Source organism: Gracilinanus agilis, chromosome 5 (assembly GCF_016433145.1).
Source record: "Gracilinanus agilis isolate LMUSP501 chromosome 5, AgileGrace, whole genome shotgun sequence".
In the NCBI taxonomy this organism is placed as follows: domain Eukaryota; kingdom Metazoa; phylum Chordata; class Mammalia; order Didelphimorphia; family Didelphidae; genus Gracilinanus; species Gracilinanus agilis.
The window spans coordinates 130,747,554-130,765,199 of NC_058134.1; the positions used below are offsets into that span (position 1 = coordinate 130,747,554).

The window sequence follows — 17,646 nt, forward strand, 5'->3', positions numbered from 1 at the left end:
ATATATATATATATATATATAGAGAGAGAGAGAGAGAGAGAGAGAGAGAGAGAGAGCCCGATTAAACACTAGCTTTGCATAAACCTATCACAGGGGTGAACTTTGAGAGAATTATCCTAAAAAATGAGTAACCTTCAAAAAATTTTATTTCCTTTCTTGTTTCATAGGAAATATTGGTGTTCTTTGTGGATCTGGACAAAAAAAAACATATGAAAATCTAGGAATTGTTTCCTTACTCTGCTTCTCTGAAATTTAATTCAATTTTTATAAATTTAATTTCCCCCAATATCTCAAGGTACTAGGTACAATATATTTGTAGCATTTAATGCATTTACTGCAAAATTCTATGAAACAAAATGTAGAACTTTTACATATCTTTATTTTCACTCCTATAAAACCTGTGTTGGGTTTCTGTATCATTATGTGTGGTTGCCTAATTATGGCAATTTCATTCAATAGGTATTAGAACTGCGGTAAACTATCATGTTTTCAAAGCCAACAGCTCCTATTGCCAAAGTAAAGGTGCTTTGCAGAGGCTTTTATTCACTTACAGAATTACTTTGCAAGTCTGAATCCTCATAAATAATACATTTGTGAAAGTGAAGAAGGACAGTATATTTTCAATAAAAGCAAATTGGATGCAAGGATAATTTATTCTTTTAGTATTTTATATGTTGAAAATAGTAGAAGGATAATTAGTGTTAATTACTGCAAGTATTCAAACATGCCATTTAAGTAGGAAATATTTTTGTTTCTCATAGTTACTCCTACTCTCCCCCCTTTTATAATGAGTTTTAAAAATTAATTCATCATAGGACTAAAAAATTGCTTTCAAATTGAATGTCCTTTCATTTTGAAATGTTATTTTAAAACAAATCATTGAAGTGGCATAAGAAAACCTGTGAATCACACAAACTGAGACAACGAATTTCTGATCATGATCCATTTATTAGCAAAGATAGCAATTGCCAACAAATGGGGTCTGAGGCTCCTCAGTAACCAAGGGCATCCCTTCCAATCAAGACAGTTCTTTTATAATCATAAAAGACAGACCTCAAAAATAGAAAGTGGCAATGTAGGCATTATGGAGTTATGATTGGCTAGAATCAGTGAATGGTGAGTAATAACCTTGGGCACCAGCATCTCAGATTTCTTGGAATATCTGACATCAACCCTTCATGGAATACAGTTGAACTTTTTCTTAAGTATTTTTCTCCTAAAAAGTGAGTGATCAGTGACTTAAAAGAGTGAAATAGAGAACTAAAGTTCTAAGTTTAGAGTTTAACACTCACATAATGATGATCAGTCATTTAAACATTACTGAACCAGCAACATATATAAAATTTTAACATCACTGTTAATATATTCATACTAGATATTTTTTATTTTTTGATACATACTGAACATCTTCATTTGTGTTTGTGAATTGTATGTTTATTATAAGAACATTTTTGAATTTTATACTATTAGTACCTAATAACAGTGGCTGGTTTTTACCTTTATATTATTTTTTGTTCATTATTCATTTCATTTCATTCATTCATTGTTCAATCCAATATATTCATATTATTAACACTGTGCCAAAGGGAATCATAAAATGGCCTTTAAAGCAACTCTGTGCATTTAAGAGAATGATCTGAGAATATTGGAAGGGGGAAGCAGTAAGAAGGACTATGCAAGACCGTTATTTATAAGAAACTATATTCTAAGGGAAAGCAGCTGATGAAGAGCGATCTAGTATGGCAAGCAAGAAGATACCTTTGTAAATGCTACCTGCCCCCCACTTTGTGGTAGATGGAGAAGCATGGCCACATCTTCCACTTCTGAATGGGAAAGGGAGAAGGCATCCCAGAACAAAGTCTAGCGGAGGGCATAGATGGGACCATGTAGAGGCAGCACTAGGATGCTTTCTTCCTGCCAGGATGTAGAGAATTGGCACATTGAAGTAGGAACTGATTGTATTAACACACCTGATTTGGCTTACAGTTAACAGGGACATTTAGGAAGGATCAGAAGAAGAGCTGGGGTACTTTTAATCAAATTGGTCCATATGTAGTAGGGAAGGACTTGAAGGGGACCATAGTTCTTAACTTCTTGTGTGTGTCATGGACACCTCTTGAGGTATATAATGAAGCCTGTGAATCCCTTCTCAGAATTATGTTTTTAAATGCATAAAAGAGTATATGTAGGATTATCAAAGAAATGAATTATATTGAAATGGTTATCAAAATATTGTTTAAAACAAAATCATGGATCTCAAGGTAAGAATTCAGAAAGAAAACATATTACATGTATAGTATATGTGTATACATAGACACACACATATACATAGCTAAATCGCATTCCTGAAATTCATCATGATTTAACAGTTTTGTGGCATAACTTTCATTGGATGCAATCTGTAAGTGAATGAATCTGTGCTCATCCTCACTACCAAGATCAGCTTAAGGCTGAGTCATTGCAGTTCTGGTGGGTGTTCAAAGATTTTATAATTTAGTTGGAGTAAAATTGTATGGGTCTAAACAACTATTACTTAATGGCTAGCATATATATCCTTGTTTAGACCTAGCAATAGATAATAATAAAAAGCACGTTTAATGTTTAAATCTAGCTGATGTTTAATTGAATCTTTTCTTGTTTATTCATTTTAGATTATATCTATTGACTAACATGCACTTTAGTAAAGGTTGTAAATTCTCCACTGCTATAGAAAAAGAAATCATATTTAATTTGTCCCAATTTAACAATGTCAGTCTTTAGATCATTTTGTCATTGCAATTATACTTAAAGCCTTGAACTAGAATGAATCTGTATATCTTCCTTTTTATTTCTGATCACCCCACATCTCTCTGTACTCCACTGAGCTGGGTGGACCAGAAATGGAAAGTAGAGAGGACTTAAAAGCACTTTTTCTATACAGTTGAGGAAAAGAAAAAAGGGAAGAAAAACATTAATGGTCAGGTTGAGGGAAATAGAAATTTTACTGATTATTTTCCACCTCTTTTTATACCTTCTCTGTAATGGAAGAAAGTGAAGGAAAGAGCTTAACTAGGGGTGTTCTGTGTCTACAGACTTACCATACTTCTAGCCTATGAAAAATAAAGCATATAATAAAAATTGAGATTATTAAGTTAAACTGTTGTCCAATTCAATCTTCCCTCTTCAAAAGCTGTGACATTACAACCTGTGTCTTATTTCTTATTGTTGAGTAGTGCCAAGCTTCAAACAGGCTTAGCCAAGTCAATAGAAATCAGAGATTTTAGGGAAAAGTCAGGTTTAGTTCAGGAGATTACACATTTAGGTTTGGATGTGCTAATTTTGAGGTGTCACTTCCAGATAAAGATGCCCAGTGTGCTGTTAGCTATGTAGCAGTAGAATTCAAGGGGAGATATCAGGGTTAAATAAGCTATATGAGACTTCTCATCAGTGTTGATACTCTCACTATCTTTTAGTGCCTTATGGTGGTCATAATAAATTGTTGTGACCAAAATAATGATAAGTATTAATAATAACAATAGCAATAATAATAATAATTGTATTTCCAACGCAGTGTTGAACTTCTCTAAAATTAAGCGATCAAAAGATATACAAGGTATCCCAAAAGTCTTCGTATAATATTAAACTTTAATTGCTTAATCCCTATAACTGTACTCAAAGCCATTTTTCCAGATTACATGTTAATGACATAACCATTTTTAATGTTTAAGATTAGTATGACTTAATATGACTCACATCCCACTGCCATTGCTTTAAGAACAAACAGACAATAACAACAACAAAAAGTCATCTTCACCCCACAATGAAGTATCAGAGTAGGGTCTAGTGGAAATACCTATATATTATAGATTAACAGGAATTTATTAAGGGGGGTTGTCTTTAGGTTTTAGCCAAGTTATTTTACCATGTCTCTTCTATTTTATCAACTTCCATTTTTATCCAAGAATATCTTCATTTTATAGAACTACAAAAAGAACTCATTCCTTTTGTCACCAATTTAAGTCCACAATTGGGTAGTGTGATTTTCTCATACTTTCCTTTGATCATTGGCAAATGGATTTTCTTTCTGAATATGTGATCTTATTCACATAGTCACATAAGTAAAATTATTATCTTTATTCAGTTTTATAATTATTTTTATGTCTTAACTTGTAGGATTTGGGAAAAGACACCTTAGAAGGGATAATTAAAAGTCTCATTCGTTTGAATGGCAGCCAGAAAGATTTCTGTGGCATATTTATGAAATATAAACAGATTCAAAGTGTTTTTTGAAAAATGCTAAAATTATTTTTATAAATTAATAGTAAATATAGCATTTTAATTTGTTGACTTTTTCACATGTATTTTTATCTTGTTTATATACATTTTACTTTTTCTTTTAAAATATATTTTGATCAGTGATTTTTCCTTCAAGCTGTGCTGATTCTCACATAATTTATGATCTGAACTACTTAGAAGTAATATTTGATAAGATATTTTGTGATAGAAGTGATTTTAGAATATATAATTACAATTAAATCTATGTCATGTGAGCCTGCAAATAAGCTAAAATAGATTTGTGTGAAGTAAAGGAAAGATGCTACTAATTAAAAGATAAGCCAGGAAAACATGTTATTTTCCTACAATGATTTGGAAAGCCAGATGTCACCAGACTTATTTCATTCCTGTAAGAGCATATTGGGAAATTAGCTGCAAGACATTAATGTATTAATAAAACATTTTCTTTTCCTTTATGTCAGAATTTAAATTTTTTTCTTAGAAAATAGTGCAATAGAAATGATTCAAGGTAATATTCTTAATGAATAAAGCACACACATCTTCTAAGGAAGTCCCTCCCAAAATGGGCAAAATTCAAGACTCTTTCCAGAATATTTGTTTAATGTAGAAAATAGCAACATTTCATTGCTAGCCTTATATGGAAAAAATATTGAGCAAAGGCTTAATAACCAAGTCTTAACTCTAATTATCACCTTTACCCCAATCAAGCTAAACATTCCATTACTTAGAGAAGCTATAATAAGCATCTTCAAATTTTTGTTTCCAAGAAACTTCTAAAGCTGTTTTTATTCATTGGTCAGATTTTAGCCATAACTTGCTCAATGGGTTCTTACAATACCTGGAGAGTCAAATTACTTTTAACTAATATCAAGCCAACTTTGTTTCGTTTGGGCTATTCATTAAATCATAATTTAGTTATGCATCTGGAGGAATAACTTTTACTTTGGAACTTTTTGAAATAATTAAATAGTGCACATTTATTTCCAATAGGCCCATAATTGCATCATGATTCCAAAGTGTTCTTCTTAATGTTACTTTTTCTTTTTAATTGTGCCATCTGTGTGTTCACAACAATCAAAGAAAAAAAATCTCATTGAAACATAGGAGATTTTGTGTGGTTTAACATTGCTTTCTCTAATCATAAATTTATTAGCAAAGAAGATTAAATCTTTCTTTTAAGAAATTTATGTTATTTTATTACAGATGGGGTACCCAGGGAGATTTCACCACTACTCATCCTCGACCTGTGGTCAAGGTTAAGCTCTTCACTGAAAGTACTGGAGTTCTAGCCCTTGAAGATAAGGAATTAGGAAGGGTGAGTTATGATCAGCTTTACAAAATTAAAATAATGTAATTAGTCATAATGCCACAAAGTGTCTAATTACTATTTATGCTATATTTATGTAATATTCTTACTAATAAACTATTTGCCCAAATCAGGTGGTAGCAGAAAATATTGTTATAGGAATTTAATGGCATAGTTCTATACTGTTAAGGAATGACAGAAGAATTAAAAGCAGCATGTATAGAAATGCATGAGGTGACGCAAAACAAGAAAATCACAGACAAAATAACAATATTCATGATTTTGCAGCAATAAAATAAAATCATGGCATCATAACTTTGGTCAAATATGATGTTGAATGTTCATACAATACCACCAAACTTAAAGTTCACATATCTCCTTCATGTTAATAATAAATTAGCCATTTTAATCATATAAGTGCTTTTGTTTGTTAAAGTGTATATTTGTTAATACAAAATATTAGTTTTTTAAATTAATGTTAAAGCTATGTACTATTTAGGGTATGAACTTGAAAAAGTAATCTTAATTTCTCTTTAGAAAGTAAAAAAAAAACATAGGTAATTTTAGTTTCTACTGTATTTAAGAGTAAGAAACAAACCAATATGTCATACTTGTTTCCATTAAAAAGTTATGATGAATAAATCTATGACAAAGTTCTAAGGCTACAACTTATTTCTTTAGAGAAAAGTAATAGCATTATTTAAGTTTTTCCCAAATCTGAGGTATTTTCCTATTAAATTTAATTCTTTTTGGCATTAAAATCACTTTGAATTATGAAGGGGGAAACATTTTTTAAAAAAACAAAAAACAGGATTCAGTGATGCATTATTTTCTCCTGAATGATACCTACCAGTATGAGATTTGTCCTCCAACAGTAGAGAACACTTAACAGATTACTCCTTTCACTTTTGAAGATATCTGCTAATCTTTAAAAGAAAATCCATCACTTTTCAGATGTCACCAAGCAGATGTCTAGAAGGCCTATCCGACTGGTTGGGCCAGGCACAAAGAACAGGAACCTTAGATCCCAAAGACTACTTGAGTCACATTAGTCTGTTCATGTAGATAATCGTTTCCAGCTTAAATTTCCACAAGTCTATGTATGTGTCACTACCATATTACTGCAAGCCTAGTATCTTTCTGTTGGAAATAGTAACAAGGAATTTTGAAAAGTGATAACTTTTTAACAATGCTAATCTGAGAGGTTTAAAGTTATAACACACACAAAATCCCAAGATTTTTAGCTCAGTTTTCCTTGGTACAAAATATTAGATGATTTGGATTCCCCTTTTAGGGTCAGACAACTTTAAAGGTTTATTTATACTTGAACAAAAGTCTTCTCTAAAATACACCTGATGATTAGGTATCTAATCTTTCTTTGAAGGGAATCCTGGTTGAGGCAATCCTTTTATTTGTTTGTTTGTTTGTTTTTTGAGAGATTTAATTGCTGGTAAGTTTTTATTGCATGAGACCTTACCATACTCCTTTGACTTTACTACTTCTTGATTCTAGTTTTGCCATAAGGGGCCAAGGAGAAAATGTCTAATCCTTCTATGTGATTGCCCCTCAATTACTTGAAAACTACTTTCAAGTCCTCTTTTCTTTGGACTAAATGATCAATGGATCTTTTAACCAATCTACATGTGACAGAATCTCATAACTGCTCACTATCCTGTTTGTTCTTCTCTTAATATCCTCTGGTTTATCAATCTTTCTGCAAATGGGGCATTCCAGATAGAGTCTGGTCTCCCTGCCTCACTCCAAAATGTCATCAGTTTACTGCCTTTTTGTGTTCTAAAGGAAAGAACCATGCTTCAGGGGACATGGAAACCCAGGTGTTAAGTCAAACAGTTTTTCTGTACTAAAACCCAAGCATTATTTTTTGTGAGTTATCAAGACCTATTTATTCACCATTATCCCTTTGCGGTTCTGAGATGTGAGTTGGGAAGCTTGCTTACCAATATTAACACAATCCTAGATGTACTAGATGTACCTCATTTTAATGAAAAATCCCCAGTTAAAAACCAAATTAGAGATTATAAAAATTAAAGGAGAAATTAGTAAAATTGAAAGTAAAAGAACTTTTTTGAATTAATAAATAAGACTAGAAGCTGGTACTTTGAAAAAGCAAATAAAATAGACAAAATATTGGTCAATCTAATTTAACAAAGGAAAGGAGAAAACCAGATTATCAATATCAAAGATGAAAAGGAAGACTTCACCTCTAGATATACCTCATTTTAAAAACTTTTGGTGTATGCCATGTTATTTAATTAATTAATTAGATATTTTGGCTTCTTGTGTACTAAAGATGACTACAGTCGGTAGCATTGGAATAGTCTGAAGCCAGAAAATGAAGACTAGTTTTTGAATATTTTTAAAAATAATAGAAAAGTAAATACTGAAATGCTACTTACTTACTGAATGAAGAGGTAAAAGAAATGTTAATAGTAGAAATATAGAGGTGAAAAGAAAGGAAGATAAATATGTAGAAGGAAACAGTATTATTAAATGTGATAAAGACATACTTCATTTTATTGTGATTTATTTAATTGCAGTTCCCAGATAGTGTGTTTTTTGTTTTTTGTTTTTACAAATTGAAAGTTTATAGGAAACTTGCATTGAAGAAGTTAATTAGCACCATTTTCCCAATAGCATATGCTCACATTGGGTCTCCGTCACATTTTGGTAATTCTTGCAATATTCCAAACTTTTCATTATTATTATATTTTATGGTGAACTGTGATTAGAGATCTTTGATATTATTAATGTAAATGTTTCAAGGTGCCAGGAACCATGCCCATGTGAGATGGCAAACAATTGATGTTTTGACTCCTTCATTGACTGGCTATTGCCTATCTCCCTATTTCCTGAGATAGGACGATATTGAAATTAGGTGAATTACTAACCCCGCAATGGCCTCTAAGCTTTCAAGTGATAGGAAGTGTCTTATTTTGAGAAATTATCCCAGCTACCACTCTAGGCAGTCATCAGCCTTTAACATCAAGGTGAGATCCTCCACCAGCAAAAAGATTAACCCTTGCTAAAAGGTCAGATGATGGCTAGCAGCTTTTTTAGCTCTAAAATTATAGATTTAATCAAGGTATATACATTTTTAGGCATAATACTATGTATATATAAGAGTCTGCAGTATAGTATAAACACAATTTTTATATGCATTTCATTGGGAAACAAAAAAAAATGTGACTCACTTTATTGTGATATTTGCTTTATTGAAGTGGTCTGGAACCAAAAGCACAATATCTCTAAGGTATGCCTGTGTTATTAGCTTTAAAAGCTATTATTTATCTTTACCTTTAAAAAGCAAGAAAATTATATGTTCAGAGAAAGTAACTGGAATCTTTGCAGAGAAGAAATAAGAAGGGAGCAAGTAGCAAGTTGGAATCTGAAGAAAGATGGCAAAATTATCTTGTTTTCACTTTCTTTGCCTCTTCCGCCAGCTTCTGAGTGCCCTGAGCCAGGTCGAATCTTTAATTAATAAGATAGATATAGCAGAGATTGCATTAACTTTATTGTGCCAATGAAGGAAGGTCCCAAAGGCATCCGAGCAGGTAAATGGCTGCCAAAAATCTTAGAGTATACTGTGACAAGGACATTTCTGCTTCATCTGTCACTTCCTCTGCCCATCTGAACTCTTTTATACTCCGTATATATGATCCATTATATATATTTTAAGCCCTAGTAGAAATTTCACAATCTGACATAGAAATTTGACTTCTTTTTAAAGAAACAGATAAATACTGATGCGACAGGAAGATTATGGCTGATTCTTCATCTTCTACATGATATAAAGAAGTATTGTCAGCTTTCTTTATTCTATGCAATAGAAGTCATTAGGAAATAATTTTGCCATTTTTAGAACTTACCTAAATTAATTGTAGGACTGCTAAACACAATAACATCTCAGTAATAATACTGATATGTTTGGTTATAAAATAATGATTCTAAAATTATAAGTAATCTCATTGTTATAACTATGAAGTAATGAGTCCTTTAAGAATTCAAACAATAATTGAAGAATGTATATATTGCAAATAGGTTAGTACATAGTATAATACATTCAGCATGGGTTTGGGGACAGAAAAGCCTGCATTTATGTTCCACTCCAGAAAAACTATATAATCTTGGGCAAATCACTTTATCTCTGGGTCTCAGATTCCTCAATTATAAACTAAAACCCCTTAAGTATACTAATATTAGAAGCTCTATGGCTATATTAAGGGTGCTTTCTTAGAAATTTTGAACCCCTCTTTAAAATTTTGTTCAGAAGTGTATGAGCCATAGAAAGTTGGATCTTATTGCATTCTTTCAGCCTTTAGCAAGAAGCCTCATTGCTTCTTTCAGCCAAAAATGGCACTACCCATTTTATTAACAACATTTTATTTTGAACAAATTCTTTCTATTTCCAGAAACTATATCCAGTCTCAAATGTAAAGGAATTGCTCTTTGCTCTCATTAAGAACTTTCCAAACTGTGCTATAGTCTTTGAAGACTTCCAAATAAATATACCTTTAGGTGTATAAATACTGGAACCTATATTTTAAAAAATTCTTTATACTCCTACCTTGTATGTTCTGCTGAGAAGTCACTGCTGAATCCTGGGGACAGCTATATTAAAGAATTCCTATTTTTCAGAATGATATTTTCAAGGAGGTGAAGATAATGAAAAATGCATTTACACATCTAAAATATTTTCTTGAAATATGAAGAACTGGAAGTAATATTTGTGGGGCTTTAGTCTTGCCATATAAGAGAATAGAGATGTTCAAAACTAACAATGCAAAATGGCAGCTATTTTGTTTGTTTTGCATATGGGTGAATAATATGAGGAAACAGCAGGTGGTATTTAATTATAGGTACATTTTAAAGATATAGATAATTTAGTCTTGTTGCAATGGTTATTTCATTAAATTGAACCATTGTCTTTTGAAATTGATTGTCATATTTTGAAATGGTAAGTAATAATTAGCTCTTATAGTCATAATTTTCATCAAGTTGTTTCCTCTGTGTGCTTTCTGAAAGCACCTCAGATTAGCCATCTGACTATCATAATATACCTCCTGTTGTTTGCTTCTGAATCTTGACAGCAGGAAGGTATTATTTAGTTCTGTATTCAAACAATGAGCTGCCCAAGAGAGGAAAACCATCACTTTCAAAAACCTGAAAGCATTAGGCAGTCTACTTTTTCCTGTCATTTTTGTGTAGTTTAAATAGACCACTTTTGTCCCATTTGAATTGACTTTTTAGCTGATGCAGAATTAAATTCTGTAGCAGAATTCCTGTGTATATTAAGTCTATAGAAAACACATTAATGTTTTCTTCCAATAGGGTACTTTTGGGCATGCTGAATTAATTATTAAACCATGCTATGATGGGTTAAGTATGCCATAGATGTAGTTATTTGGGACCTAGAGAATCATTAAAAATTTTTAAGGACCTTATTTATAATTAAGATAAAGTTTATGCAGTGTTAGCTTTAGTCAAATTAGACTACATTTCTTCCTCCTTTCTTCTATTCCTTTCTCCCATATCTTTGTCTTTGGAATGTTTCATAAGATGGCAGAATGAAGAACTGTGCTTTAATGCCAAATTATCATTGCAAAATACTAAGAAACTTGATAAATGAAGTAGAAGAAGAGAGAGAGAGAGAGAGAGAGAGAGAGAGAGAGAGAGAGAGAGAGAGAGAGAGAGAGTGAGTGTGTTCCTACAAGGTAATATTCATAGACAATTTTAAAAATGCAATAATAAAGCTATACTGATCACACCCACCCTGTGCTTTAGACATCTCCTTAAGCTCCAAAATCTTACCCCTGAACTGTTTGCTTTAGATGGAGTCAGTAAATCAGATTGAGAGTAACTGACAGTCTTCAAATGCATCTGTGAGTTGGGGGGTGGTGATCTACTGCAGGCATGTGAAGACTTCTCCTGGCAGAAGGGGTAAATGAGAACAGTTTGTTCCACTGGCCATGAAGGCAACTGAAGCAGGTTCTGGGGTGCACTCAGAGCTTGGTCAGACATCAAAGAAGCCAAGGTCACCCATTACATTCTAAGTCATCACCAGGTATCTGGACTTTTGTCTTGCCACTAAACTTCAATGACTTTATAAGAGAAAATTAGACTGACAACATTATGCAGCTCTCTCTCTCACTTAAATACAATTTATGCACAAGTCAAAAGACATCACCAGTAATGTCATTCCGGTCCTTTTTGAGGACAAAGAACGAAAACCAACCAACCAACTCAATGGAGATTTTAGAAAGCTGTAACTGACCGGAACTCAGAATAGACTTTCATTAAAAGCCACCTTCTTACCCATTATAACATTATACACTCTTCTCTTTTGCAGGAATTTGTCCAATTTTTTACATCACTTAGCTGATGGAAGTTTAAGTGTATAGCCCCCAGAGACAGACAGACAGACCAACAGGAAGAGAGAGAGGGAAAGAGAGAGAAAGAGAAAGGACAGGGGTGGGGGGAGTTGTATGTATTGTTAGAGATTGCAGAAACTAAGGAAATAAGAAAACAAAAACTGTCTACACAATGAAGATTTTAAAGATGTGTATTGAACCTGTGATGTCTTTGGTATAGTCAATGATATTCTGGTAAATGTTTAACAACCAGCCCTCTGGAGAGGAAATGAATTTTAATCTGAAATATTAAATTTTCTCCATCACTTTCCTAAGTTTCAACAATTAAAAAAGCAATAAAACAAGCCCTGATGTACAAATTTGTTTGCAAATTGCTGAGCTATAAAAGTTCTTACTAGGTGGCACAATGGATAGAGCCGGGCATGGAGTCAGGAAGAACTGAACTCAAATTCAGCCTCAGATAGTTATTAGCTATGTGATCCTGGACAAGTCATTTAACCCATTTGGCCTTAGTTCCCTCATCTGTAAGATGAGCTGGAGGAGATACCAAACTACTCAAATATCCTTGCCAAGAAAATCCCATACAGAGTCACAAAGAGTTATATAGGACTGAAAAACAACAGCAAAATGCCCACACTAATCTGAGCCAATTCATGCTGGTTCCCGAATGCCCCCAGAATATAATGAATTTTTGATCAGGAAACCCATTTACCAGTAGTGTATATGGGCATCTGCTTTTCAAGTTTGAGATCCCCTCTTATCTTTGAGATTGTTTGGAAAATTGAGAGCCTAAGTGAATTTCCTAGGCTCACAAAGCCAATATTTAATGGAGATCAGACTTGAATCTAAGGTGTCTTCACTCCAAAATTGACTCTTTACTGTACTCTACCTACTTCAGTGAAAAAATACTGTAAAGTAAAAGATGAGTATTCTAGGATAACACAAAAGGTGATAATACATCAACAATAATTGTTGCAAAGGTTCTGAAAGTTTATTGAGAATCTGATACACAAAATTAAGGGTTATATAAGAAGTACAATAGAATAGAAGGTGGAAATTAGAAAAACAGTAAATACTCTGTTTTTTTAAAGGAGGAAGTTAAAAAAGCTAAATTATGCAAAAAATGCATCAAAATTTGAAGGAGTTTGGGTGGCACAGGATTAAGTAATATTTTAACATAGAAGGAGTACTGCCTCTGAGGACCTAGGTTCCAGTCCTACCTCTAAGAAAACATATAATGTTGAATTTGCCATTTATCTAAGTTTCAATTTTATCACTTGTAAAATGAGTAGATTTAACTAGATCTCTTCCAGCATCCCTTCTACTTCTAGATCCAATGCGAGATATTCATTCTTTTAAAAAAAACCTGACTAGTGGGGGCAACTGGGTAGCTCAGTGGATTGAGAGCTAGACCTAGAGACAGAAAGTCCTAAGTTCAAATCTGGCCTCAAACACTTCCCAGTTGTGTGACACTGGACAAATCACTTAACCCCCATTGCCTAGCCCTTGCCACTCTTCTTCCTTGGAACCAACACAACAATATTTATTCCAAGACAGAAGGTAAGGGACTTAAAAAAAAAGCTGACTTGGAAAATGACATGCAGAGAGATAATTTAATCATCCCTGAGTTTCCAGAAAAGCAAAATGAAACACAAAAGCTAGATACTCTTTATGCTTAGAAATTACAAAATAAAATAACCTCCAAAAACTAGAACCAATGGACAAAATAGAATAGAATTCACGAGTCAGTACTAAAGAAATGCCAGGGAAAATATACCTAGAAATGTGATGTCAGTTCCAGAACTCAGAGAACAAAGAAGTAATAATAAAAACAGTTATATAGCTGCAGATCACATACTAAGGAACTCCAGTAGAAATTTTGTAGGACATCACAAAAAAGGAAAAAAAAGAAATACTATGATATAATATACTGAAAAGAAAATGAAAATGGGCTATATTAATCTGCACAATTCGATAAAATTCAAAAAATTATCTGAACAGAATTGGACACCTGCAAGCATTCTTACATAGAAAACAATAGCTGGTCAGAGTTTTTGAAATGCAAGTTCAGTGGACAAAAACAAAACAAAACCTTTTAAAAGGTAAAGTTGGAATATTAGAAAATGGCTGATTATCTGCTATTATTTATTCAGCATGTATTCATTAACCATTTATTATTTATTTGCAAATTTTGTAATTTTTTCTTGTAAATTTACAAGCATCTTGCAATTATTACTATTTTGCAAGACACTTCACTCTTCCATCCTTAGCAGTTTAGTTTCCAGATTTATCACACAACTGAAAATATCTCCAAAGTTAGCAATAATTAAGGCTAATTTCAAAGGCTGCAAACCCAGTTTGGGGTGGTTAGAAGGATGATGATACCTTTGACTTAAAAACAGAAGTTTGGAGGAAGTGCAGATAGGTGGCAAGATAAATTCCATTTCATTTATATTAAGTTTGAAATGTTCATAAGCTGTCCATGACAAAATGTATGCTGTTAATAATACTAGTAGACAAAGTCCATGAGAGATGGTAGGAATAAATACATAGATTTAGAAGTCTTTCTGTATTTGATTTTAGGATATTTTGGAGCCAGCAAAGGAAATTAATAAGAAACCTAAAGTCAAAAGTGAAAAATATATGTTCTCATATGCAGTATTTGGAGCACTCTTACAATAATCATCCCCTTTCATCCTTTCTTTTCCTTCCTCCTCAATCCTTACATTCTTTAAACCCAGACCCAAATGTGTATTTTGTGGGGGCTTTTTCTTTCTTTATAAATATGAATTAAATGTGACTTTTGGCCATGTCAAAGATGATGGTGAAGAGAAAGGAATTCACCTGAACTTGCTGAAATTCCCCTCCAACTTCAAAATAATCCCTCAGGTCAAATTCTGGAGTAAGATCCAACAAAAGGTCTGGGTGAAACAATTTTCCATCTCAAGACAATTTAGGAGTTCTACAAGAAAGAACTGTCACTCTAGAGTGGTGGGCAGGGTAGACCATAATGTAGGTTCAGCCTGTTACAACACCATCATCAGGTCTTGGAGAAAGCTAAAGCAATAATAGCAGGTTTGGGAGTTCTCAGTCAAGTGATTGAAAGGGGTTGAACAGCTGGTCAGAAAGAGCTTATAGGAGATACTTTGCTGGTAGTAGGTTCAGGACCCTGTTTCATTGCTCATGCTTAATTCTAGGCTAGAGCTCCAAGATGAAGAGAAGCATTAGCACTTATGGCTACAGGGAGAAGTGAACCCTGGTCTCAGTTTCTAAAGTGGTTTTTTGCTACAGGAGATCAGAGAACCTGGTCACAGTTGTAGGACCAAGAGGAGCACTAGCACTTGTAGCTACAAGGTAGCAAAGTCATTTTCTTCATAAAGACCAGAACATAGGCCAGGAGAGCAGTTATCACACATCTCCTTTTATCATACCACTTTGGAAGCACCTAAAACTTGTAGACCCCCAGAATTAGTTCTAAAAACTGTATCATGAAAAATTTGAAGTTTAGAAGTGCCTCTTCCACCCTAGGAGCAGAGCATAAATTTAACATGAAGTTAATAATCAGAAAAAAGGCTGGGAAAATTTATAAGCAATAAAAGAAGATCCTAGTCATAAAATTTTACTATGGTGACAGGAAAGATCAAGACAAGCTTCAGAAAGAAAAAAACATATTGTCAAAAGAGCTACATGAAAAGCTTCAAAAATAAATATTAATTCAGAACAAGTCAAAAAGGAATTCCTAGACATGCTCAAAAAAGCTTTTCAGAATCAAAAGAAAGAGGAAAAATTGGAATGAGAGGGATGCAAGAAAATTATGAAAAGAATATCAACATGGTGGTAAAAGAGATACAAAAATAAGAAAGGTAATAGCATCTTAAAAAACAGAACTGGCCAATTGGTAAAAGAGACACAATAATTCACTGAGAGAAGAACTTCTTATAAAGCAGAATTGGAGTCTTCAAAACCAATTAAGAGAGGCAGAGGAAAATGGGGAAGAGAAATGGAAGTGATGCAAGAATAAATAGGCCAATTAAAAAAGGAGAACCAAAAGCTGGCATAGGAAAATCAGGTCTTAAAATCAGAATTAACCATTTAGAAACTCATGATTTCATGAGAAATCAAGAAACAATAAAGCAGAATCAAAGGAATGAAAAAAACAGAGGAAAACATGAAATATCTCATTGAAAAAAAGCAACTGACATAGAAAATAGATCTAAGAAAGACAATTTGAGAATTACTGGACTATGTGAAAGCCATGATCAAGAAAAAAACCTTAGACATCATATTACAGATCCTCGAATGAGAAAATAAAATTGAAATTGAAAGAATTCACAGACTGCCTCCAGAAAGAAATCCTCAAATGTCAACTTCCAAGAATGTAATAGCTAAATTCAAGAGCCACCAAGCCAAGGAGAAAATACTTCAAACAGCCAGAAAGAAACCATTCAAATACCATGGGGATATAATCAGAATTACATAGGACCTAGTGGATTCTACATTAAAGGATCAAAAGGCATAGAATATGATATTCAGAAAGGCAAAAGATCTGGGTTTACAACTTAGAGTCACCAATCCAGCAAAACTCAGTATATTCTTTCAGGGGAAAAAAAGGTATTCAATAAGATAGATGATTTCCGAACATTCCTGAGGAATAAGCCAGACCTAAACAAAAAATTTGAAGTCCAAACATAATACATAAGAGAAGCCCAAAAAAAGTAAATAAGACAGAGTAAATTTAAGGAACTCATTAACCTCAAAATGTTTATATGTCTACATGGAGAGAGGATTTCTGTAATTCTCAAAAATTAGTCTTAGTAGTAGAGAAGATAGAAGGAGTTTACTCAGAAAGAGGATGGAGAAGTAAGCTGATTATGATTATATGTTGTATAGGATGGTATGTGATGATATGATATATATGTAAATGTGATGATATGTAACAATATATATAATACTTATTCATATGAATGATATGTTTAAAAATTAATCAAGAGGTAAAAGAGAGGCTTGTGCTGAGAGAAGAGGGAAGAGATAGATATAATTATATAATATCATATAATATAATTATATATATACATATATATAATATAAATTGGCGTGAAAAAATCATTGGATAAAGGATTAGATAAGGGTGGTAACTGGCAAAGCTTAAACCTTATACTCATTGTAACAGGCTCAGAGAGGGAAAAACAAGTATACTCAGTGGGGTATAGAATTCTATCTTACCCTACAGAGAAGAAGAAGGGAAATAAAACAAGGGAATGGGGAAGTAATTGAAGGGAGGGGAAAAGGAGGGGTGACAAAAAGCAAAATACTGGTGAGGAGGAACAGAGCGAAAGGAAATAGAGCAGGATCTAAAGGGGATAATATGATGGAGGGCAATACACAGTAATCATAACAGTGAATGTGAATGGGATGAACTCACCCATAAAATGGAAGTGGATAGCAGAGTAGATTAAAAGACAGAATCCTACTATATATTGTTTACAAGAAACACGTCTGAGGCAAGATAACACACAGATTCAAGGTAAAAGGCTGGAGGAGAATTTATATGTATCATCTAAAGTAAAGAAAAAAAAAGCAAGACTAGCAATCATGATACCAGACAAAGCCAAAGTAGAAATATCTGCAAAGACATACACAGGAATTATATGACTACAACCGCAAAACACTTTTCAC

The 17,646-nt window shown here is 33.0% G+C and overlaps 1 protein-coding gene across 15 annotated transcripts in view; it reads left to right on the forward strand.

Moving 5' to 3' along the window:
• Window positions 1-17,646, forward strand: part of CADPS2 (calcium dependent secretion activator 2) — a 694,484-nt gene that overhangs the window by 356,610 nt on the left and 320,228 nt on the right. For all 15 annotated transcript variants that reach the window (XM_044678498.1, XM_044678502.1, XM_044678507.1 and 12 more), the window contains exon 7: window positions 5,479-5,590. In XM_044678498.1, the coding sequence (XP_044534433.1) occupies window positions 5,479-5,590 (112 nt within the window). The remainder of the gene's footprint in view (window positions 1-5,478; window positions 5,591-17,646) is intronic.